At 44.9% G+C, this 26,359-nt stretch overlaps 1 protein-coding gene across 1 annotated transcript; it reads left to right on the top strand.

Annotated features, from left to right (window-relative positions):
• Positions 1-5,347: 5,347 nt before the first annotated feature.
• actr1b (actin related protein 1B) lies at positions 5,348-23,182 on the top strand. The gene is made up of 11 exons (XM_083638651.1): positions 5,348-5,517; positions 6,763-6,827; positions 6,949-7,024; positions 7,599-7,724; positions 7,845-7,969; positions 10,669-10,885; positions 11,012-11,104; positions 11,258-11,432; positions 19,403-19,464; positions 22,663-22,703; positions 22,842-23,182. Exons 1-11 carry the CDS (start codon positions 5,470-5,472, stop codon positions 22,942-22,944), a joined length of 1,131 nt encoding a protein of 376 aa, XP_083494777.1. The 5' UTR covers positions 5,348-5,469; the 3' UTR covers positions 22,945-23,182.
• Positions 23,183-26,359: the final 3,177 nt, after the last annotated feature.

Below are 26,359 nucleotides of genomic sequence, written 5' to 3'. Positions count from 1 at the left end.
AAAGTAATAAAACCACTAGTAAACCAGTAGGCGGCGCCTGGCCTGCTGTTCAGTGAGTGGCCTGGCCTGGCCTGCAAAAAAAAAAAATTTTTTTTTTTTTTTTTTTTTTGGCAGGCTGAAATATTAGGGGAGGTCCGGACCTCCCCGTCCTCATAGCTAGCTACGGCCCTGGATGTGTGCACAAACAGAGTGGTAGACATGTTCCACTCAGAGACACCGGACACTGTTAAAGGCCACATCATGCAGTCACTCACAGATCCAGACTCGGTTCTCCGCGTGGTGATTACAACATCGGCATTAGGCACGGGAGTTGATTTGAGAGGTGTGGCGCACATTGTGAGCTATGGCCCCCCGAAAGACATTGAAGACTTGATGCGGGCCTATGGGAGGGCAGGCAGGCACGGCTGTAGTATGTCCCACTTGCTTGTGTTGTACCATGAGAAGCAACTTTGAGGCATTTCTGACGCAATGCGTCGGTATGTTGTCGACGAGGACACCTGCAGGAGGAGACGGTTGCTGTCCTCGTTTGGCGGCGAGGGGGCGCAGCCGCTGGAGTGGAAGCACGCATGTTGTGACGTCTGCGCCAGGACCTGTCAGTGCCAGGAAGCATGTGACGGTAATGCCAGTGGATTGGAAATGCAGACCCATTCTGTCAAGAAACGAACGGTCACTGAAGCACAGAAAACAGAACTTTCCGAAAGGCTGCAAGACACTCTGGATATTTCTGTGGACGCATGTCTGATCGGTGGCATTCATCCTTACTGTACAGGGCAAGGCAAGGCCTCAATAACAAACACTGTTGTGATGGAGACGCTGCGATCCATTGAAATTCTGTTCACAGTCGATGATGTCATGAGCCATGTTCCAGTCCCAGAGTTTAGACAGGCACAAATCATCCTGACAGCTATCAGGGACATTTTTGGAGACTGTGATCATGATGATGACGATGACATTTTTTGGAGAGACTGTGATTCTGACGATGACCTAGATGATGATGATGACGACGACGACGACGACGATGATGATGATGAGATGGTGTGACCACAATGTGAGCATTAGTGCACTAAACAGGTGGCTCTAATGTTCTGTAAAAATGAACAGTAGGCAAAGTGTAAAGTTATGTGAATTAGTCTTATGGAAAACTAGTCGTAGGATGTATTATTTTTTGTCTGTAACTGGATGATTAAAAATCCCATTTCATTCTATGCATCAGATTTCCTTTCTTGTCTTATTGAAAATGTTGTATTGTAAATCATGTGCATAATGACGGCAATAAACAAAAACACAAAAATCTTTTTGTTTATTTATTTTCTCCAACAATATGAGTTTTTATATCACATATTTGTCATTGTGTAGGGGGAAAAGTGCAGTTTAATGCTGCATTCCATTTAAACGGAGAGCTGGGGATTTCATGGTTCAAAGGTCATGAGCTCCCCCTGTGACCTCTCCTCAGATTTTCTCTGCCAAACTCGGGGGAGCCTAAACCACTTTTGAGAGTTGTGCTCCAGACGTAGATATCATCTACGGCTGGCACTGCGAGACTACACACCAGCCCCAACCTCGAAAATCTAAGATGGCTGCTCCGCGCTTCAACAGTAAATCGTAGTAAATACTGTTTATTAGCACTTTGTGTCTCAAATCAGTTGTACACACAGTGCTGTCTAACCTCTGTCTGTTTGGACATGTTGCTAAAGTATTTGTATGCGCAAAATACCATGCTAACAATGCTATTATTATTATTATTGCTAAAACAATGGCTAGCCTGGCTAGTGGCTAGTTAACCCTGGCTGGTTTTCCGATTGTTTAAATGGAACACTGACAACTCGGGTGTGACGTCACTCAACCGTGACATCCAAGCTCCCAGTTTAAATGGAATGCACCATTAGCATTATGTAAACCAGTGCTTCCCAACCAGGGGTACGTGTACCCCTAGGGGTACTTGGAACGATTGGGGATTACAATTTATTTCCAAAATGATAAAAACAATATTCCAAGTAATTTCATAGGCCCATTTTGATAAAACTGATTCGTTTTTTCCCATTTTACCCCAATTGAAATTGGAAGAATTGTATTAAATGGGAGTCATTCAAATGGTTGTTCGAGATGCCTACTAAAAGGTTAATATGAGTTTAACACAGTAGCACAAGTGTAGGTTGGGAATCACTGATGTAAACCACACTCACACTGGATTGTAAACAGTCAGGGGGGTGCATGAGGTAGGTGCTACAGGTTGCTGCACAGGGATGTTTCAGTCACTGGTCTCAAGTGATGAAAGTGTATCAGCCAAGTGTTTGACTGCTTTAGGTGTTCATCAGAGTGATGGCCTGTGACAACAAACTGGAAAAATGGAAATTAAATGAAGTGAATGAAAATACAATTACCAAGATCTTAGGGGCAGGGGGAGCACGCTGGCGCAGTGGTACTGTCGCCTCAGCAAGAAGGTCCTGGGTTAAATTCCTGCCTGGGACCCTGTGGGCACGGAGGGTGTGTCCCCATGGCCATGTCCTCGGTGCCTTCTGCCCAGGTGGGGTCATCAAAAAGGGCCTTTCTGTGTGGAGTTTGCATGTTCTTCTCCCCGTGCTCCCCTTGGTTTCCTCAAGATAGGAACCCCCTGCTAAAAACATACAAAAATAAAATAAAATCTCGATCGTGCTTTTTAGGGCTCAAATGTCTTCATCTGACTTGCCTCTGCAGCATCAGCACTTTGTTTGGTAAGTTGCCCACCGGTTACAATAACTTTCACAACTCCCCTTAGGACGTTAGTTTCCTGCTCAGTACTGCTCAGTAACAGCCAGGTATGTAAGGGACATCGCTCATTGATGTGTCCTAGTGCCCTAATCATATCAGCAGACAATTTCACATTTATCAAGGATTCCCAGAGGGGTTATTTCTGTCTTCTGTGCATAATGTCTGAATACTGTAGTAATATGGGGAATATGTCAACTAACATTGTTTGAGAACTGCTTTAAAGGAGAGATATGACGTAGCGTGATCCGTCCATACGACTCGTTCATCTCACACAGGTAGATTGAGGCGGTCTTCTGCATTGGGCAAAATGTCAGTTAGTGGGATGTTCAGAACTGACAAAGCCTCCTTTGATAAAAAAAAAAATCCGCTCCCTGGCTCCTGATTGCCACCATTATCAGTCATACTGGTAATGTCGATCCCCTGCTCTCCTGAAACACAAAGAAAAGAAGAGAATAACATCATTGATAATGACTATTAATCAGGGATGCAAAGCCGGAGACTGAAAATCAATACTTACATGAAGTTCATTTGGTGAATAATTTGTCTATCAAACATGTCTGGCACTAAGACCTGGTACTAGCAGTTCATTTTCAAAGCCGTCATGAGTTTTCCTATACAGAAGGGTGGGCAAAAATCCCTACTACAAAAAAGAAAGCAAAGATGTCAACACTCACTGTTCCTTCAATCAGTCCTGCTCCAGCCTGGAAGTCCTGGCTGTGCATCCACCATGGGACTAGATGCTGAACAAACAGCATGGGAGACTGGATCTTCTCCAGAAAAGTGGCAATCTAGTAAGAATTAAATTAGCATACAGCATCGCTGTACACTCATTGGCCAAAATAATAGGTAGGGCCTACACCAGTCTTCCATAAAACATCAAATAGCCGCCACATGTTAGGCAAAGTCTCCACCTGCCGTTCTTAACGTGAGTTTCTGCACCGTATCTGTGCTGTGATTCTCTATTTGTGTAGATTTTAGATGATGACTTGCTTTTTTGTTTAGGCCTACATCTGATCTTATTATGCTAGATTAGCTAGAGAGTATGCTTACTTTTGACAAAATATCAGCATTCAATTCATGTCGCACACACAATGACTTGTCCTCAAAGACTTGATACTTGGCTCAAGAGAGGTGGCTCACCTGGTAGAACACATAACATAAGGCTTAGTCCTCCCCTCTCTCTCCCTGCCTTCCTGTCGCTGTCCAGCACATACTGTCCTATCAAATAAAGGCAAAATGCCCCCAAAAAATATATAAAAAAAGAAGAAGACTTGGACTTGAGGTTTGGGACTTGTGAACAATCTTTTGTTATTATTATTATTACTCTCGTAACGGACAAGCCCGTCTTTTATTGTCACACGAACACCACAATACATGCATGCGGCCACAACACACTCATGCTGACGGTGGCCGGTGAAAAGTGTCCTCTGCATTTAACCCATCCAGGCATGTCCTTTCCTCCGGGGGGCCGGCCAGGAGCAGTGGTCGCTTTCTCGTACAGCGCCCGGGGACCAACTTCGGATGTTGTCGTCACTGGTCGGATGACGATGACGATCTGATCTTCTGCATGTTTTTTAGTGGGGGGGTTATATATGGAGGAACCCCCTGGGGGGAGCACGGGGAGAACATGCAAACTCCACACAGAGAGAAAGGCCCTTACGACCCCTGGGCAGTAGGCACTGAAGATATGGGGGGGAACACAACCACAGCGCCCACAGTGTCCCAGGCGAGAATCGAACTCAGAACCTTCTGACTGTGTGGCGACAGCTCTACCACTGAGCCAGCGTACCGTATTACTTTAGGTGCATTAACATTAAGGAAATGTCTACTAATGTCATCTAATCAATGTTGACACTGTGTATGCTAATAGATAAAGCAGTGAGGATAATACAGTGCATGCTTTAAATTCTTTAGTTTTAGCTATGCAGTACAAGCAGACCAGATGACATGCAGCAGATGATAAAACACTCATCCATACTTGACTTGGACTTGAGGTCAAAGACTTGAAACCTGACTTGGACTTGCAAAAAATGAACATATAATTACCGTATTTGATAATAATATGATTAACAGCCAATTATGATTAATTGACATACTATTTAAAAAAGCAAGTCAAAGTCTCAAATCTACACTCTTGAGAATCACAAAACATCATAGATAATCAGGTTAAGAAGAACAGAGGTTGAGGTTTTGCAAACATGTTATGTTGTAGAGGAAAACTGTAACTATTGTTTTGACCAGTGAGTGTGTATAACTCTCATCTTCATCATCACTTGTGAAAGACAGCTGGAGCTGCATCATGTATTGACCTCTTCATCTTGGCTGGTCTGAAGAAAGCTGAAGTTTGAGCTGCAGTCAGAGTCAGAGACAATTCACAGTCTTCACACTGGCCCTCCTCCATTCTCACACAGGACTTGACAGTGCACATGGGTTCCTGTTCCGGATATTGTGATTAGTTGGTTTCTTCTGTCAGTGACGGGACTGGTCAGTTTCCCTGCCAGTCACTGCCTGTGGGTTAACATGATTGGTTGGTTCTCCTACCCGTCAAACGGTGAGGTTGTTGTGGTACAGGCTGCCCAGCCCACAGTGCACAGGAGCGGCGACCAGACAGACGGCTGGAGAGAGAGTGTGACAGAGCGGTATCTTACATGGTTAAAACGCTAAACGGGGGAGAACACACACACCGACTGATAGAAATCTATCTGAAGTAGACAGTCCGTCATGGAGTCCTATGACATTTTAGCTAACCAGCCGGTTGTGATTGATAATGTAAGTATGATGATGTCATTCATCCACACCCTACTCGAGGCCGCTGGCTAACTGTTAGCTTAGTTATTGTGTTATTATGGCTAACAGTAGATGGAGATAATCGAACAACCCCACTAAAAACGGCGACGACGACAACAACAACAACAACAACAACCACCAATAAAATGTTTCACAGTGGGTATTAAACGCGCCGTTAGCATTGCACTAATGCTAACATCGAGGTTCTCTTACATTGTCCAGCAGCAGCAAGCGAAGGCTTTCCATTGACCGGTGTAGCTAGGAGGAGGTTAGCCGTTAGCCAGCTGATGTAAGCTAGTTCTTGCCAATATAAAGCGTCTGCTCACAATGCTAACTACTAGCTAACGTTGCGTGCTGGGAAGGTGCAGGGATGGAAGCGTTATCCTGAACCAGATTGCCTCTGCAGGAAACCGACTAATTTCCCTCCAGTTAGCATCTAACGTTAGTTTTGCATTTGGCACCTGTGCGTTTCTCCACACGGGTAGCGCTACAAAAATGAATGGTGTGTTCATTCCATTCATTTGGTAGCCTACAATCAAATGAATGGAATCAACACACCATTACTTTTCTGACGTTAATACAGACCGCTTTAATCTGATGTCAGCCATGATGCTAACGTTGGCAACATTGAGAGAGCGCAGACCTAGGGCCCAGTGACTCTGCTAGGAGACAAGGGAGCGAGTATTAATGTTAAGAAGTAGGGCTGGTGACTGCTGCTGGTGGCCTCGGGCTGTGTCTTGTGACCTCCAGTCCCTCTCTCCTCCCCTCTGTGTCACACACACACACTCTCACTCCTTGTTATACACACTACTCAGAGTGTGAAGCATTACAGTCCAACCAAAAGCACCATAGAGACAGTCAGCATGTCTGGGAACGCCCACAAAATGTTAAACGGCTGGCGAGCGAGTGGGGTAAAACCACCCATATAATGTATCTCATGGGCTGACTCACCAAAAGACGGCGCTGCGGCTCTAAACTACATGTTTGGGGGTTCTAGAGCAGAACACAAGACGTCTGCTCAGATGTGCGTTTACTGAGGTGGTTAAATCCCCGATCGTGTCTGCCTGGGCTGGGCTATCAGCTAAATTCTAACTTTGCTGAATGGATAGAATGGTTTTTTTTACCCCACCCTGACCACGCCCCCAGCCAGGCTGAGTCAGCTAAACCAGCGTCTATGACGAGACGTGGCCTCAACCTATGCCCACTGTCTTATCCTTCTCTCCTCAGGGTTCGGGGGTCATCAAGGCTGGTTTTGCAGGTGACCAGATCCCCAAATATTGCTTCCCCAACTAGTAAGTGTTCCTTGACGTTTCCCCACAGAACAAAGATAACGGGGATGTTAGACATGTGGTGCTTTGCCTAAATGTGCTATTTGCTTGTGTCTGATGCTCTGTGTTGGCGTCTTTGAAACAGTGTGGGTCGTCCTAAGCATGTGCGCGTGATGGCGGGAGCCTTGGAGGGAGACCTATTCATTGGACCCAAAGCAGAGGTACCACACACTGCTCTCTTTCTTATTCACATCTATATTCATATGAATGGATGAATATATGTTTCGAACAGAGCTCAGAGGACCCCCACATCGCTCAGGACAGGACATATTAATGTCTCCCCCCCCTCCCTTCTCCTGCTCTCTCCTCTTTCCCCCTTCCCCTGCTCCTTCCTCACCTCCTCTACTCCCCAACATTTCCCATTCCCTCCCCACCTCATCACTTTCCTGCTCTCTCCTCTCTCACATTCCCTCTGCCCTCCCTCCCCTGCACCCTCCCCACCTCCTCCCTTTCCTGATCTCTCCTCCCCACTATTCCCCCACTATTCTAAAGCATCACACCTATTCTACCCTAAAGCATGGCACCCATTCTATCCTATATTTCTATATTTTCTATATTTCTCTATCATATGACTGTTCAATGTGCTATTATTACTACTGTAATTTGCTACTGTTGTGTCAGCTAGAATTAGCTAGACATATTTTCTGTGAAGCCCTCTGGGACATGCTTGTGAATTAGGGCTATACAAATAAACTTGACTTGACTTGACTTGTCTCTTCTCTGTGTGTTGAACAGGAGCACCGGGGCTTGTTGTCAGTGCGCTATCCTATGGAGCATGGCATAGTGAACGACTGGAACGACATGGAGCGGATCTGGCAGTATGTCTACTCTAAGGAGCAGCTGCAGACGTTCTCTGAGGAGGTGAGATCACGTCTTTTCCCTCTGAGGAGGTGAGGTCATGTCTTTTTCCTTCACGCCACACTGTCATAAGGTCCGGTGTCTTACAGATGTGATGTTCTGTCTCTTTCCTCTTGTCTGTAGCATCCTGTGCTGCTGACCGAGGCTCCTCTCAACCCCAGCAAGAACAGGGAGAAGGCGGCAGAGGTGTTCTTTGAGACGTTTAACGTCCCTGCTCTCTTCATCTCCATGCAAGCTGTTCTTAGCCTGTAAGTGCACCATACGCTCTCTGAGCACTAGCTACCTTTATGGAAAAATGGCTATTAGTGGGTATATGACCTACACTTTCTAGTATTCACTCAGTATCCACTATCCACTTTATTAGGTCCCATATTCCTCCAGACAAGTGAATTAATGAGCATATCTGTTAAGTATATTGTTTGGCTAAATTGGGCAAGATGGGATTTAAGGCATTTTCAATGTGGTAACATGCAGTTGTATTGGAGCCACCCGCCCTTTCAAAACAATGTTCTCAAGTCAGACATTACTGTTAGGAATACTCAAAATGAGGCTTGGGTGGTCTGTTATTTCTTTATACCTTGCTGACATTCCACCAGGTATACCATATGTGCAGAACGCCTTCACATGTTGCTACTGCTGCACATTGTGGGCAATGAGCCAAAGAAGGTTGAAAACTAGTTTTGCAGCTCTTGAGATTTCTAGTGATTTGGTTACTCTCATCTCCGTAGTACATCATGGTGAATTGTTGAATGTGGAATGTTTAAAGCCATTTTTCTCATATTTTACTTTTAGACACGTAACAGGTTAAAATACTTGTCACTTTTGATCTTAGAGAGCTAATCTCAGTCATTCAAAAAGTACGGGAGAGTTTCTAATTTATGGAAATGTAAAGCAATAAATAAAAAATGTCAAATTCCCGCCATGTGAAGGGTTTTTGCAGGCCACCACACATATTCTGTATGACAGTGTTGGTGGCATTGGCTGGTTGCATAGGGTCCGTGGGTTTGATGGCTGGGGTACTCGGACAGCTCTCATTGAAAATGAATTGAAATTAACGGAGATGGACAGACGCAACGGATCACTGTGGCCGTGGCCTTATACTCTTTAACCACAACTTTGTTGAGGCAAATAGTGCACACAACTTCCTTTTTCATTGGGACTAAACCCCAAATAGTCCCAAACAGCAGGTGCAGACAGAGGCATTTATATTTTTTACTAGTCCTGTATCTCCTCACCCAGTGTTTCCCCTATATGCATTCAGCAGCGATGGCCCCCTGCTGCTGAAATATGCCCCCCCCCCCCATTGCTGAATTACATTGTAAAAAAAAAAATACTATAGGAATATTATAGGAATACTGTAGATCCCTATTGCCAAATACATGTGTATTTTCCCCCACCCCCATTTTATCTAAAAAAAATTATCCCCCATTAGTGCTAATTTTAATTTATTTATCCTGGTTGCTGCTCCACCCTCTGCCGATCTGGGGAGAGCCGAAACTGGCTCCATGCTTCCTCCGAGACATGGGCAGTTAGCCAGCCGCTTCTTTTCACCTGACAGGGGAAGCTTTACCGGTAGGACATAGCACGTGGGAGGATCACGCTATTCCAACGAGTTCCCCTCCCTCCCAACAGGCGCCCCGAACGACCAGAGGAGGAACCACTTCAGCAACCAGGATATTGCATGTTTTGGTGTGAGGTTCCTATATGAAGGAAACCCCCAGGGGGCACGGGGAGAACATGCAAACTCCACACAGAAAGGCCCTTTTGACGACCCCATCCGGGCGGTGGGCACTCGAGGACATGCGGACCGTCACGCACTCCTTCAGCGCTCACAGTGTCGCAGGTGGGAATCGAACCCAGGACCTTCTAGCTGTGAGGCGACAGCGCTTACCACTGCGCCACCGTGCCCCGCCAAATACATATATTTGTATTGATATACATACAGTATGTATTGACTGTATCTCATACTAGACAGAACAGGACTAGGCAGGGTGCGCTTTACAAGCAACATAATCTTTGTGTGCAAAAAAGTTCTCGCACGTGCGCTCACTGCGCGTGCTTCACCCCCGCTGCTACAACTCACTCCATCCTAGGGCCAAACACTGTCACCACTTGCAGTCGCCATCTTTCTCAGCTCAGCTGCCTGTTCCACCAGTAGAGACTGACCTCTGCTGGCGCGCGCTCTGCACAACAATACATCACCTCAATACAGCATCTCTGCATCAGTTTAATAGAAAGAGGAGCGTTTGTATTTTTGACGGTATTGAAAATCATACGTCGGGGATTTCTGAATACCCTGGTATACCTCAATACCACCCATGCCTCCTCAAAATACATTGAAGGATAAGGTCAACTTTACTGAGTCAGTGTCTTCACTGGCTGCAACTTGAGTGAGACCATCCAGAGGAGGAGAGCCTTGTCGGAGGGGAGGCCCACAGTCTCAGACTTTGAAACCCCTGGCCGACCCTACTTGGAGAAACCATTTTCAGCACAAAAAATATATTTTTAAAATATTTTCAGCACGAAAATATATTTTATAAATATTTTCAGTCAGTCAGCACATTTTGCTGAGGATGAGGTTAGAGGAGAATAGCAAGGGCATCTCAGAACACACAACTTATCAAACCTTGAATTGGACGGGCAGCAGAAAACCATACCAGGATTCACTCCTGCCAGCGAAGCACAATCGGATGAATCAGAGAAATATGACGATTGCTGAATCCAAACGCATGGACTCTGGACTGGTGGACCTTTTGGACCAAGATCCCCATGGAACATTGCCAGCACCTTGTTGAATCCATATCTTGAAGAATTGAGGCTGTTCAGAAGGCAAACAAGGGTCTTAACTGGCAGTGGCCAGGTGTACCTGCTCATAATGAAGTGAATATTGAATGTATAGTTGCGTTCAGGGAGGCGTGTGATGTGACAGTCCTCTCTCCTCCTGCAGGTATGCCACAGGCCGCACCACCGGTGTCGTGTTGGATGCCGGCGACGGCGTGACCCACGTGGTGCCCATCTACGAGGGCTTCGCCATCCCCCACTCCATCATGCGCGTGGACATCGCCGGCAGAGATGTTTCCCGATACCTCCGCCTGCTGCTACGCAAGGAAGGCTACAACTTCAACACCTCCGCAGAGTTTGAGGTCGTCCGCACCGTCAAAGAGGTGGGAAATGGGTGACAGCGAGGGGAGTGTGGGGGGGTTTGACTTGATTTATGAGGGTGACATTTCGAAATGGGTAACCTTGACCTAAATATCTACTGAAATGGGTTTATGTGTCCAACTCTGCAGAGGGCCTGTTACCTGTCGCTCAATCCCCAAAAGGATGAGACTTTAGAAACAGAGAAGGCTCAGTATGTACTCCCTGATGGAAGCACATTAAATGTGAGTATGACAAACACTGAGAATTGTCTTTGATGCGTTGCTTTATATAAACATGGACCGCAACCAAAACGTTTTGTTTTGATGCCGTCATTCCTCTTTAACATACTGAGACACCGGCCGAACTCCAAACCCTGAATCTTTACCCTTTACCAGATTGGTCCAGCCCGGTTCCGTGCCCCAGAGCTGCTGTTCAGGCCAGACTTGATAGGGGATGAGAGTTCGGGCATCCACGAGGTCCTGGCCTACGCTATCCAGAAGTCCGACATGGACCTCCGACGCACACTCTATTCCACCATAGTACTGTGTGGGGGGTCCACGCTGATCAAAGGTTGGTGCGAAGTGCCGCGTCTTACAAATATGAATCGCCTAACATCGCTGTGATATTACTGGGTCATGTGCCTGTGATATTACTAGGTTATGTGCCTGTGATATTACTGGGTCATGTGCCAGTGATATTACTGGGTCATGTGCCTGTGATATTACTGGGTTATGTGCATGTGATATTACTGGGTCATGTGCCTGTGATATTACTGGGTTATGTGCATGTGATATTACTGGGTTATGTGCCTGTGATATTACTGGGTTATGTGCATGTGATATTACTGGGTCATGTGCCTGTGATATTACTGGGTTATGTGCATGTGATATTACTGGGTTATGTGCCTGTGATATTACTGGGTTATGTGCATGTGATATTACTGGGTCATGTGCCAGTGATATTACTGGGTCAAGTGCCTGTGATATTACTGGGTCATGTGCCTGTGATATTACTGGGTTATGTGCATGTGATATTACTGGGTCATGTGCCTGTGATATTACTGGGTCATGTGCCTGTGATATTACTGGGTCATGTGCCTGTGATATTACTGGGTCAAGTGCCTGTGATATTACTGGGTTATGTGCCTGTGATATTACTGGGTTATGTGCATGTGATATTACTGGGTCATGTACCTGTGATATTACTGGGTTATGTGCATGTGATATTACTGGGTTATGTGCCTGTGATATTACTGGGTTATGTGCATGTGATATTACTGGGTCATGTGCCAGTGATATTACTGGGTCAAGTGCCTGTGATATTACTGGGTCATGTGCCTGTGATATTACTGGGTTATGTGCATGTGATATTACTGGGTCATGTGCCTGTGATATTACTGGGTCATGTGCCTGTGATATTACTGGGTCATGTGCCTGTGATATTACTGGGTTATGTGCCTGTGATATTACTGGGTTATCATGTGCCTGCGATATTACTGGGTCATGTGCCTGTGATATTACTGGGTCATCATGTGCCTGCGATATTACTGGGTTATGTGCATGTGATATTACTGGGTCATGTGCCTGTGATATTACTGGGTCATCATGTGCCTGCGATATTACTGGGTCATGTGCCTGTGATATTACTGGGTCATCATGTGCCTGCGATATTACTGGGTTATGTGCATGTGATATTACTGGGTCATCATGTGCCTGCGATATTACTGGGTTATGTGCATGTGATATTACTGGGTCATGTGCCTGTGATATTATTGGGTCATGTGCCTGTGATATTACTGGGTCATGTGCCTGTGATATTACTGGGTCATCATGTGCATGTGATATTACTGGGTCATGTGCCTGTGATATTACTGGGTCATGTGCCTGTGATATTACTGGGTCATGTGCCTGTGATATTACTGGGTCATGTGCCTGTGATATTACTGGGTTATCATGTGCCTGCGATATTACTGGGTCATGTGCCTGTGATATTACTGGGTCATCATGTGCATGTGATATTACTGGGTCATGTGCCTGTGATATTACTGGGTCATGTGCCTGTGATATTACTGGGTCATGTGCCTGTGATATTACTGGGTCATGTGCCTGTGATATTACTGGGTCATGTGCCAGTGATATTACTGGGTCATGTGCCTGTGATATTACTGGGTCATGTGCCAGTGATATTACTGGGTCATGTGCCAGTGATATTACTGGGTCATGTGCATGTGATATTACTGGGTCATGTGCATGTGATATTACTGGGTCATGTGCCAGTGATATTACTGGGTCATGTGCATGTGATATTACTGGGTCATGTGCCTGTGATATTACTGGGTCATGTGCCAGTGATATTACTGGGTCATGTGCCTGTGATATTACTGGGTCATGTGCCAGTGATATTACTGGGTCATGTGCATGTGATATTACTGGGTCATGTGCCAGTGATATTACTGGGTCATGTGCCTGTGATATTACTGGGTCATGTGCATGTGATATTACTGGGTCATGTGCCTGTGATATTACTGGGTCATGTGCCTGTGATATTACTGGGTCATGTGCATGTGATATTACTGGGTCATGTGCATGTGATATTACTGGGTCATGTGCATGTGATATTACTGGGTCAAGTGCCTGTGATATTACTGGGTCATGTGCCTGTGATATTACTGGGTCATGTGCCAGTGATATTACTGGGTCATGTGCCTGTGATATTACTGGGTCATGTGCGTGTGATATTACTGGGTCATGTGCCAGTGATATTACTGGGTCATGTGCATGTGATATTACTGGGTCATGTGCCAGTGATATTACTGGGTCATGTGCATGTGATATTACTGGGTCATGTGCATGTGATATTACTGGGTCATGTGCCAGTGATATTACTGGGTCATGTGCATGTGATATTACTGGGTCATGTGCATGTGATATTACTGGGTCATGTGCCAGTGATATTACTGGGTCATGTGCCTGTGATATTACTGGGTCATGTGCCAGTGATATTACTGGGTCATGTGCCAGTGATATTACTGGGTCATGTGCATGTGATATTACTGGGTCATGTGCATGTGATATTACTGGGTCATGTGCCTGTGATATTACTGGGTCATGTGCATGTGATATTACTGGGTCATGTGCCTGTGATATTACTGGGTCATGTGCATGTGATATTACTGGGTCATGTGCCTGTGATATTACTGGGTCATGTGCCTGTGATATTACTGGGTCATCATGTGCATGTGATATTACTGGGTCATGTGCCTGTGATATTACTGGGTCATGTGCATGTGATATTACTGGGTCATGTGCCTGTGATATTACTGGGTCATGTGCCTGTGATATTACTGGGTCATGTGCCTGTGATATTACTGGGTCATGTGCCTGTGATATTACTGGGTCATCATGTGCCTGTGATATTACTGGGTCATGTGCCTGTGATATTACTGGGTTATGTGCCTGTGATATTACTGGGTCATGTGCATGTGATATTACTGGGTCATGTGCCTGTGATATTACTGGGTTATGTGCATGTGATATTACTGGGTTATGTGCCTGTGATATTACTGGGTTATGTGCATGTGATATTACTGGGTCAAGTGCCTGTGATATTACTGGGTCATGTGCCTGTGATATTACTGGGTTATGTGCATGTGATATTACTGGGTCATGTGCCTGTGATATTACTGGGTCATGTGCCTGTGATATTACTGGGTCATGTGCCTGTGATATTACTGGGTCAAGTGCCTGTGATATTACTGGGTTATGTGCCTGTGATATTACTGGGTTATGTGCATGTGATATTACTGGGTCATGTACCTGTGATATTACTGGGTTATGTGCATGTGATATTACTGGGTTATGTGCCTGTGATATTACTGGGTTATGTGCATGTGATATTACTGGGTCATGTGCCAGTGATATTACTGGGTCAAGTGCCTGTGATATTACTGGGTCATGTGCCTGTGATATTACTGGGTTATGTGCATGTGATATTACTGGGTCATGTGCCTGTGATATTACTGGGTCATGTGCCTGTGATATTACTGGGTCATGTGCCTGTGATATTACTGGGTCAAGTGCCTGTGATATTACTGGGTTATGTGCCTGTGATATTACTGGGTTATGTGCATGTGATATTACTGGGTCATGTGCCTGTGATATTACTGGGTTATCATGTGCCTGCGATATTACTGGGTCATGTGCCTGTGATATTACTGGGTCATCATGTGCCTGCGATATTACTGGGTTATGTGCATGTGATATTACTGGGTCATGTGCCTGTGATATTACTGGGTCATCATGTGCCTGCGATATTACTGGGTCATGTGCCTGTGATATTACTGGGTCATCATGTGCCTGCGATATTACTGGGTTATGTGCATGTGATATTACTGGGTCATCATGTGCCTGCGATATTACTGGGTTATGTGCATGTGATATTACTGGGTCATGTGCCTGTGATATTATTGGGTCATGTGCCTGTGATATTACTGGGTCATGTGCCTGTGATATTACTGGGTCATGTGCCTGTGATATTACTGGGTCATGTGCCTGTGATATTACTGGGTCATGTGCCTGTGATATTACTGGGTCATGTGCCTGTGATATTACTGGGTCATGTGCCTGTGATATTACTGGGTTATCATGTGCCTGCGATATTACTGGGTCATGTGCCTGTGATATTACTGGGTCATCATGTGCATGTGATATTACTGGGTCATGTGCCTGTGATATTACTGGGTCATGTGCCTGTGATATTACTGGGTCATGTGCCTGTGATATTACTGGGTCATGTGCCTGTGATATTACTGGGTCATGTGCCAGTGATATTACTGGGTCATGTGCCTGTGATATTACTGGGTCATGTGCATGTGATATTACTGGGTCATGTGCATGTGATATTACTGGGTCATGTGCCAGTGATATTACTGGGTCATGTGCATGTGATATTACTGGGTCATGTGCATGTGATATTACTGGGTCATGTGCCAGTGATATTACTGGGTCATGTGCATGTGATATTACTGGGTCATGTGCCTGTGATATTACTGGGTCATGTGCCTGTGATATTACTGGGTCATGTGCCTGTGATATTACTGGGTCATGTGCCTGTGATATTACTGGGTCATGTGCCTGTGATATTACTGGGTCATGTGCCTGTGATATTACTGGGTCATGTGCCTGTGATATTACTGGGTCATGTGCCTGTGATATTACTGGGTCATGTGCCAGTGATATTACTGGGTCATGTGCATGTGATATTACTGGGTCATGTGCATGTGATATTACTGGGTCATGTGCCTGTGATATTACTGGGTCATGTGCCTGTGATATTACTGGGTCATGTGCATGTGATATTACTGGGTCATGTGCATGTGATATTACTGGGTCATGTGCCTGTGATATTACTGGGTCATGTGCCAGTGATATTACTGGGTCATGTGCATGTGATATTACTGGGTCATGTGCATGTGATATTACTGGGTCATGTGCCTGTGATATTACTGGGTCATGTGCATGTGATATTACTGGGTCATGTGCCTGTGATATTACTGGGTCATGTGCATGTGATATTACTGGGTCATGTGCATGTGATATTACTGGGTCATGTGCCTGTGATATTACTGGGTCATGTGCCTGTGATATTACTGGGTCATCATGTGCATGTGATATTACTGGGTCATGTGCCTGTGATATTACTGGGTCATGTGCATGTGATATTACTGGGTCATGTGCCTGTGATATTACTGGGTCATGTGCCTGTGATATTACTGGGTCATGTGCCTGTGATATTACTGGGTCATGTGCCTGTGATATTACTGGGTCATCATGTGCCTGTGATATTACTGGGTCATGTGCCTGTGATATTACTGGGTTATGTGCCTGTGATATTACTGGGTTATGTGCATGTGATATTACTGGGTCATGTGCCTGTGATATTACTGGGTCATGTGCATGTGATATTACTGGGTTATGTGCATGTGATATTACTGGGTTATGTGCATGTGATATTACTGGGTCATGTGCATGTGATATTACTGGGTTATGTGCATGTGATATTACTGGGTCATGTGCATGTGATATTACTGGGTTATGTGCATGTGATATTACTGGGTTATGTGCATGTGATATTACTGGGTCATGTGCATGTGATATTACTGGGTCATGTGCCTGTGATATTACTGGGTCATGTGCCTGTGATATTACTGGGTCATCATGTGCATGTGATATTACTGGGTCATGTGCCTGTGATATTACTGGGTCATGTGCATGTGATATTACTGGGTCATGTGCCTGTGATATTACTGGGTCATGTGCCTGTGATATTACTGGGTCATGTGCCTGTGATATTACTGGGTCATGTGCCTGTGATATTACTGGGTCATCATGTGCCTGTGATATTACTGGGTCATGTGCCTGTGATATTACTGGGTTATGTGCCTGTGATATTACTGGGTTATGTGCATGTGATATTACTGGGTCATGTGCCTGTGATATTACTGGGTCATGTGCATGTGATATTACTGGGTTATGTGCATGTGATATTACTGGGTTATGTGCATGTGATATTACTGGGTCATGTGCATGTGATATTACTGGGTTATGTGCATGTGATATTACTGGGTCATGTGCATGTGATATTACTGGGTTATGTGCATGTGATATTACTGGGTTATGTGCATGTGATATTACTGGGTTATGTGCCTGTGATATTACTGGGTCATCATGTGCATGTGATATTACTGGGTTATGTGCATGTGATATTACTGGGTTATGTGCATGTGATATTACTGGGTCATGTGCCTGTGATATTACTGGGTCATGTGCATGTGATATTACTGGGTCATGTGCCTGTGATATTACTGGGTCATGTGCATGTGATATTACTGGGTTATGTGCATGTGATATTACTGGGTCATGTGCCTGTGATATTACTGGGTCATGTGCATGTGATATTACTGGGTCATGTGCATGTGATATTACTGGGTCATGTGCATGTGATATTACTGGGTCATGTGCCTGTGATATTACTGGGTCATGTGCCTGTGATATTACTGGGTCATGTGCATGTGATATTACTGGGTCATGTGCATGTGATATTACTGGGTCATGTGCATGTGATATTACTGGGTCATGTGCATGTGATATTACTGGGTCATGTGCCTGTGATATTACTGGGTCATGTGCCTGTGATATTACTGGGTCATGTGCCTGTGATATTACTGGGTCATCATGTGCCTGTGATATTACTGGGTCATGTGCCTGTGATATTACTGGGTCATGTGCCTGTGATATTACTGGGTCATGTGCCTGTGATATTACTGGGTCATCATGTGCCTGTGATATTACTGGGTCATGTGCATGTGATATTACTGAGTCATGTGCCTGTGATATTACTGGGTCATGTGCATGTGATATTACTGGGTCATCATGTGCCTGTGATATTACTGGGTCATGTGCATGTGATATTACTGGGTCATGTGCCTGTGATATTACTGGGTCATGTGCATGTGATATTACTGGGTCATGTGCCTGTGATATTACTGGGTCATGTGCCTGTGATATTACTGGGTCATGTGCCTGTGATATTACTGGGTCATCATGTGCATGTGATATTACTGGGTCATGTGCATGTGATATTACTGGGTCATGTGCCTGTGATATTACTGGGTCATGTGCCTGTGATATTACTGGGTCATGTGCCTGTGATATTACTGGGTCATGTGCCTGTGATATTACTGGGTCATGTGCCTGTGATATTACTGGGTCATGTGCCTGTGATATTACTGGGTCATGTGCCTGTGATATTACTGGGTCATGTGCATGTGATATTACTGGGTCATCATGTGCATGTGATATTACTGGGTCATGTGCCTGTGATATTACTGGGTCATGTGCATGTGATATTACTGGGTCAAGTGCATGTGATATTACTGGGTCAAGTGCTTGAATTTATATATTTTGTGCAAGAATAGAAATTGGAGTTCTTTTTAGGTTTTTGTTTGTTTGTTTTACTGAACATTCAAGCCTCTCTCTCTTTTTAATTGTTATCTGCGATTCTGTAAAGTCTTGATCCGCTTCTGTAAACCTTGATCCGTGTCTTAAGCTATGCCGTGTTGCGTCCTTGAATTTGAGGGAATTGGGCCTAGAAAATCCGCAGTTCCTACGGTCATGGAAAACCTGGAAAAGTCATGGACTTTCAAAATCTTGTTTTTCAGACCTGGAAAAGTCATGAAATTAGTAAAATCCTTGAAAGTTTTGGAAAAGTCGTGGAACTTTGTTGTGCTTAATGAAATTGTTACAGTAATCTTCCATTGGATAACCTTCCATGTAAATATAGCTGTTGACGTAACGTAGCTCTGTTTGGATTCAGAGCCACCGCCTCACGTCACATGCAAATCCTATTGGATCCTTGATGGACCATTTTTGAAATGTTATCCATGAAAATGTGTGGGAACCCTGAAAGTCATTGACATGTGATTGAATTTGATGTTTGAGAAGGTGTGGGAAACCTGTCTTTAACCGTTTTGCTCCTCACAGGTTTCGGGGAAAGACTACTAACTGAAGTCAAGAAGCTCGCACCCAAAGACGTGAAGATCAAGGTAGGTCCTGCTCGTTTTGTTGTTGTTGTTAATTTGGCCGGACTGAAAGAGCCTCCCTATTGTTATATGCAGGGCTGTACGTTAACTCTGTTTGCACAGCCGCTACAGAGGTTGGTAGTTTTGTAGCACAGGCCATAAAATTGTAGCACACGTATACAATGTATATGTATAAAACCACAAGTAGTAGGGATCGACCAATATGTTTTTTTCCCACGGCCGATACAGATATAGATTATTGGTAATCAAAGAGACTGAAAACCAATATTTGGAAACAATATACCTTTGCAGTAAAAATAAAAATCTTGGTGTCAATATTTAGAATAAGACAACCAGTTGTTGAAATGCATTTTCTTCAGTTTATCCAACTGCAATATTAATTGAAAATATTGACATTATTAACATTAAGCAAAGTGTTGTTGATCTGTGTGTGTGTGTGTGTGTACACATGCAAACAAGTATATAGGCTCAGGCTGACACACACACACACACACACTCAATCTAGTGCTGACTTGGGCACATGATCAAGATACGGCTGTGGAGACTTACTTTAAACTCACAACAACTCCAATCACAGTAACAACATAATAAAGCAGGAGTGCGAGTTCCCTCAGCTTACACTTGACACTAAACCTCGCGTCACCAGGCTCTCCCTCAAAGGAGAATTACTTGACTGTTATGACCCGGTCTAGGGGTTTTGACCACAACATAAACTTAGACACTGACAACAATGAAAAGGTATGTGTGATTTTATTTTCACACATAAAAAAGATAAACGGGGACACTGGACTCTCTACTCTCACGCTAACAGAACAAGCTAACTTAAGCCTGAGGAGTAGGCCGAAGCCAAGGCTAGAGCAGGCATTGGAAGCAGCAGCTAATACAGGAGGTTGAGTCCAGCATCACAACACATGACAAAATGTACCAAACAGATTAACAATATAAATAGAATAAATTATTACTGCAATGTGGCTAGACAGAGCTACCAAGCTACCCCAGCTTCCCAGTTGTCTAAGCCCAAAGACAAAGTGGCTAAGACAGAGCTACCAAGCTACCACAGCTTCCCAGTTGTCTTAAGCACAAAGATAAACACAAAAATCACAGTTTGGAGGAGCAAGGAGGCAACATGGAGGGCCAGTGTTAGCACTACTCAGCTAACACCAATCCCCACCAGTGCCATCTTGAAAGCACAGGAGTTATATAGGGGCCTGTCCCTGGAGTGGCCAATCCCCAGCGACGATGTCATCAGCCAATCTCCACTGGCCAGCCAATCCCCTACTGCAAACACACCTGCAGGGAATAAAGGTGCTCACACAGCAGTCATCTCACTTTCCCTCCCACACAAGGAGCAAAGATCCTCGCAAAGAAATTACGTCTCACTCCATATTGACATTATTAACATTAAGCAAAGTGTTGTTGATCTGTGTGTATGTGTGTGTGTGTGTACACATGCAAACAAGTATATAGGCTCAGGCTGTCACACACACACACACACACACACACACACACACACACACATGCTCAATCTAGTGCTGACTTGGGCACATGATCAAGATACGGCTGTGGAGACTTACTTTAAACTCACAACAACTCCAATCACAGTAACAACATAATAAAGCAGGAGTGCGAGTTCCCTCAGCTTACACTTGACACTAAACCTCGCGTCACCAGGCTCTCCCTCAAAGGAGAATTACTTGACACAAACACGTTCATCCGTACACGGCGCTGACGTCATGTCTCATCCTAGTTTATCCGATTCCTAGTTTCATTCCAGACAGAGAGAGAACAGAAAGCTCCGCTCTAGAAGAACTGGATCAATAAAACGGCTTCGCTACAGACAACCCTGACCATGTGTTTAAAAAGGACTACACGTGCTACATACTGTATGTAGCATGTGCTACATACAGTATATGTAGCACTGTACAGCCCTGATACGTATCTTATGTCCTGCTCAGTTTCATGCATGTCGCTATTCACCTGCTTATGATGATAGCTCTGTATAGATACTAGAGATGCACCGATCGATCGGCACGTGACCGGAAATGGACGATTTTCAGCTGATCGGCCGTGACCAGTGACCTGCGCCGGTCAGTCTACAGTACATAGCCGATTCTGTGTGCCGGTTGGCTCCCCCCCTTTTTCACGTGATGTGCGCGCACAACCAAAGCACCGAGACAGGCAGCCACCACACCACACACACGCCAGCATACCTTCCTCATTGTGGAATTTTTTCACCGTCGGTGAAGAAGACAAAGCTCGCAGTTTGTCACACATGCAAGTCGAAAATAAGCCGTGGAGACAGAGATGGGCCGAGTCCCGCTCAGCTGGAGTCCAGTCTGAGCGGCTCGCTTCACCTCACTGTCCCCCCTCTCTCTCTGCTCTCTCTCTCCCCGGGAAGCGGTGCTTCGCCACCGCGCACAGCCGGCTTGGCGAGGTGAACCTGAGCATTGTGTCTAGTATGATTCCCAGACCTGCCTTCTCCATTCTACATCACTGCTGCTGCCTCAGCCTGTCAGTCATGTTGTAACGTGGATACAGGAGAGACTATTTGTTTCGTATTGCAAATAGAACGACGGACATAATAATAAAAATGCATCGGACTCAAGTGTGCAAGGTTTTCTGTGCGTGACGATCTTTTTTCGGATGGCAGATTTAAAAAAAATGCGGATTTCGGACTGTGTGTAAACTCCGCCTGATATTCAGACTGAAGATCGTTACTTTAACTCATAAACTCATTTCCCCTACTACTCAAGAGGACTGGTCTGGAGCCAGGCTATAAACTCCTTGTGGATCACATTTTGATGTTCTGTTGCACCTGTTTTCTTTTGGAAAAGTAAATGCATGATAGCTGTGGGATATAGGCTATTGGATTTTATTAAATTTGTTATTCATTGTATTTGCACAAAAAAGCTCTGTCCAGTAACCTGGAACACTTTTATTTTGAGATGTGTTTGAGTGAGATGGTCCTACTTCATGCAGACAATAAGAATTGTTATATGAATCTTAATTTTCAAACAAAGTTACAAAAATGTTTGTGTAAGCTGTCAATTATTGTTCTTAGAAAGAAAATCGGAATCGGCAAAAATCGGTATCGGCAAGTCAGACTATTCAAAAATCGGAAATCGGAACCGGCCAACAAAATTGCAATCGGTGCATCCCTATACAGTATGTCTCTCTGACCTGCGGTTGTTTCCTGTCCAGATTTCTGCTCCTCAAGAGAGGCTCTATTCCACGTGGATTGGGTAAGAACCTCTGCTGTTTTTTGTTTTTTGTAATATTGTGATATGTGCCATTCGATAACAGTGGTAGTAACTCAGTGGATCCCTCTGCCCTGCCCTCCTCTCCCCTCCCCTCCCCTCCCCTCCCCTGTTTGACTGCAGTGGCTCCATCCTGGCGTCGCTCGACACCTTTAAAAAGATCTGGGTGTCCAAGAGGGAATACGAGGAAGATCGAGCACGTGCCATCCACAGGAAGACCTTCTAATCGGGGGCGGGTGCAGCGCAATCGCCCTCCCACCCCCCCCAGAACTGCCCTCAAATCTCCCCCGTCATACTGTTGGAGAGTCCCATATACCTGCACCAGTCATCCCCGGGCCCCTAATTAAATCCACCCGCTTCTGATCTACTGTTGGGCTACTCCTTTATCCCACCACCCAGATAAGCACACACGTTTGGGTGGGGGAGTTTTCCCCAACCCCCCCCCCCCCCCCCCCCCCCCCCCCCCCCCCCCCCTCTCCCCTGGTGTAGGGCGAGGCGACGGCCTACCGCCAACCTCCCCAACATTCACATGGAGCGGTCTGCCAGGGCATCTCAGAGCGTCAGCGCCGTGGACTGCTACTTCCCTTACTGCTACGCTATACTGTCATCTAGTCCACTTTGAAGTATTCATATTGCTCTCTTGCCTACGAAGGCCCCTGTTCAGCGTAGAATATCATCAGCTGTCATGAAGGTGAACGTCTTTTGCTACTGTAGAAAATTCCATTCCAAACCGAAGAGATCGATTTTTCTTCTTTAAAGCTGCCGTCGCAGTTTTGAAGTAGCCATGTCCATTTTCTAGTCACTTTCTTTTCTTTGTTTTTCCTGATTTGTTTTCATTTTGCAGTTGTTGGATTAACTTGTATGGATCAAATGTTGTAAGTGCTATAGCAATATATAGTGCTAGTTAGCTCAAAGTCAAAGATAACCACTGTATTATGTGTGGCCTAAACCGCACTACAATGAGCTACAATCTTGACGCCATGTTATGCAGTGAACCGAATCATCAAATTGATTTAACCGATTTCATCTCCTATTAATGTTTATCATTACCAAGAAAATGTTTTAACGTGTACTCGACATTCCACCTTTGATGTGGAAGATGTACAGTATGGCCATTTTGTTCGCTGTGGTTTCCTCTCAGTGGACGGGACTAAAATGAAGTATAGGAAATGCTTTGATAGGATCTCCCCTTGAAATCCATTACGGGGGTTCCACATTTACAATCGTTGAGATGCACACAGCTTTGTATCATTACAAAATCAGTAGTATGTCAGAAAACTAAACAGTTTTGCAGGCATTCATTTAGTTTGACAGTTATTGAGTTGATTTGAGTTAACCCTAACCATTTTGTGCATGAATGACATCACTGGTCACACACCCTAACTCAAATCTCTCAATACACAATCATCTCAATAACTTTCAAACTAAATGAATGACTGCAAAACTGTTTACAGTTTTGTGATATGCTACTGATTTTGTAATGATACGACGCTGGTTGAAAATCGGCGCAGTGTTCCTTTAAATATTTGCATTTGTCGAGTGCAACCTTCAATTGAAATTCTAAAATGGTTATCCACTTTACCCCAGTCGTCTATTATCAGCGGTTTGCTTTACTCAGTTGCATGTCAGTTAGTTGTGTACAGGTTTAAGATACCCACAGTCAGCCACAAAGACATGGTGAATTATTTTTATTTGATTGTTCTCTTATTCCCTGGGCTGGTGTTTGTGCTCTGGTTAGCAGCAGTGACCGGGTGTAGAGACCAGGCTCTGGAGTCTGGATGGCGAAACACGAATGGAGATGGCCACGGAAATTCAAGGCGGCCAATCAGATTTTGTGTTTTGTACCGTGCCCTCCCACCCCCCCTACCTACCCCCATGTACCAGTAAAAGCCTGGGTCTTTATGATTTCCCTGCATCTGGATGGCAGTGAAGGGGTCGTGTCTTTATGATTTCCCTGCATCTGGATGGCAGCGAAGGGGTGGCGTCCAAACCTGTGCCCGCCTTACTCTTGTGCGTCTGTGCCGGAGCGTCCACATCTGTTTTTGGGTGTTTTTAAAAAAGACAAAAAGGTTGTAAACGTCATCAGCCTTCTGTACAGTGGAATGCTTTTCAAAAACAACCACCACCACGAGAAAAAAAAGCTAGGATAACAGACTAAAAATGTACAATACTGTTCAAGTGTTTGCTTTTACTTTTCGTAAAATTCAATATAATAAATAAGTTAATGGCTGCTGCTTCGGTGTCTCGTCTTTCCTTTCATATCTCTTGTACTTTTGACTCATTCCACTCAGCTTTGTTCGGTTTGCTTAACCTGTGCTTGTACGATTGCTGTTAAAGCACCCCAAAACACCGGCGCCGCAGCGTGACGCGGGGCGTGTGACGCCCCTAGCACAAACAGGAAGCGACCGACCACACAGCGTGGTACAACGAGATGACGCTGTCAATAAGACAGTGGTGTGGTAGTGATGAACAGGTTCTCTACTGTGGAGTTGTGCAATGTTAATGTCCTGTCTGTCTCTGTCCTTGACATTTTGTAACGCCGGGTTGCGGCTAATGTGCACTTTTATGCCCAAGACAAATTTCCCTCCGGGGACAATAAAGTATATCTCATCTCATCATGATCCTGAAAGGATGGGGGATGGGACTTGTGAAGAATTAAAGCATTATATATTCTGTAAGTGGTGCAGGGTAGGTGTCATGCAGTATGTTTGCTCACCACCAGATGTCAGTCTTATCAATGTAAAGGCTATAGAGCTGAACAGTCACATGATATTTCTTGCCCCGGAAGTGAGTTCCCCATTCATTTTCTCCATAGACATTTTGAAAAATCCTTATATAACGAGTTTTAAGGCTGGAACAAAGCCAATCCGGAACCTACTGAATCGTGAGAGAGTGACCATACAACAACAACAAAAAATAGGAAATCCTCCCCCCCTGTTATTTTTTGTTTTTGCTCCAAGTGAAATGTTTTATGGTCACTCACGATACAGTAGGTTACGGGTTGGCTTTGTTGCAGCCAGGCTGTTCACATCATATGCTGAAGCAACGCTCAACCTACGCTGAACCCTCAAGTCTCATGTATGCGTCCTTGTTAACTGCCGAAGCCATTCACACCAGCCGCACGCATGTCACGTTCAAGGCATGCTCAAGCCTTGCTCACAGGATCGTTCAGGATTCAGTTCTATTTTCCAAGTGTGCTGCCAGGCATGAAGTCAATGAGAGTTGTGGGCGGGTTCAAGGCGCGCCGAGGAGGCGCTGCCGCCGAGAGGAAAAAATAAGGCTTCTTGTCTGAACGGTTAAGCGTCAGTTCAGTTTGAGCCTGCCTCAAGCTTCAGCTCTGCTTACGTTAGGCGTCCTGTGTGAATCAAGGCTTAAAACTCGTTGTATACGGATTTCTCGAAATGTCTATGGAGAAAATGAATGGGGAACTCACTTCCGGGGCTGGAAACATCACAGAAAGTCACGTGACTGTTGAACTCTATTGGTTTGTTTTACACTCACATTTATATTCATCAGGGTCCAATTCAGAAATTGAAGAAAACAACAACAGGAAGCTGTCACTAATAGGCTACTATCTCTACAAAGAAATTAATAAAAACAGAAAGTACAGAGCAAAACAAACGTGTCGACAGTGATGCATT

Source organism: Poromitra crassiceps, assembly GCF_964638095.1.
Source record: "Poromitra crassiceps genome assembly, chromosome: 6".
Taxonomy (NCBI): domain Eukaryota; kingdom Metazoa; phylum Chordata; class Actinopteri; order Beryciformes; family Melamphaidae; genus Poromitra; species Poromitra crassiceps.
Note: the sequence above shows the minus strand (reverse complement) of the source record. Positions and strands in the feature narration are given on the sequence as shown.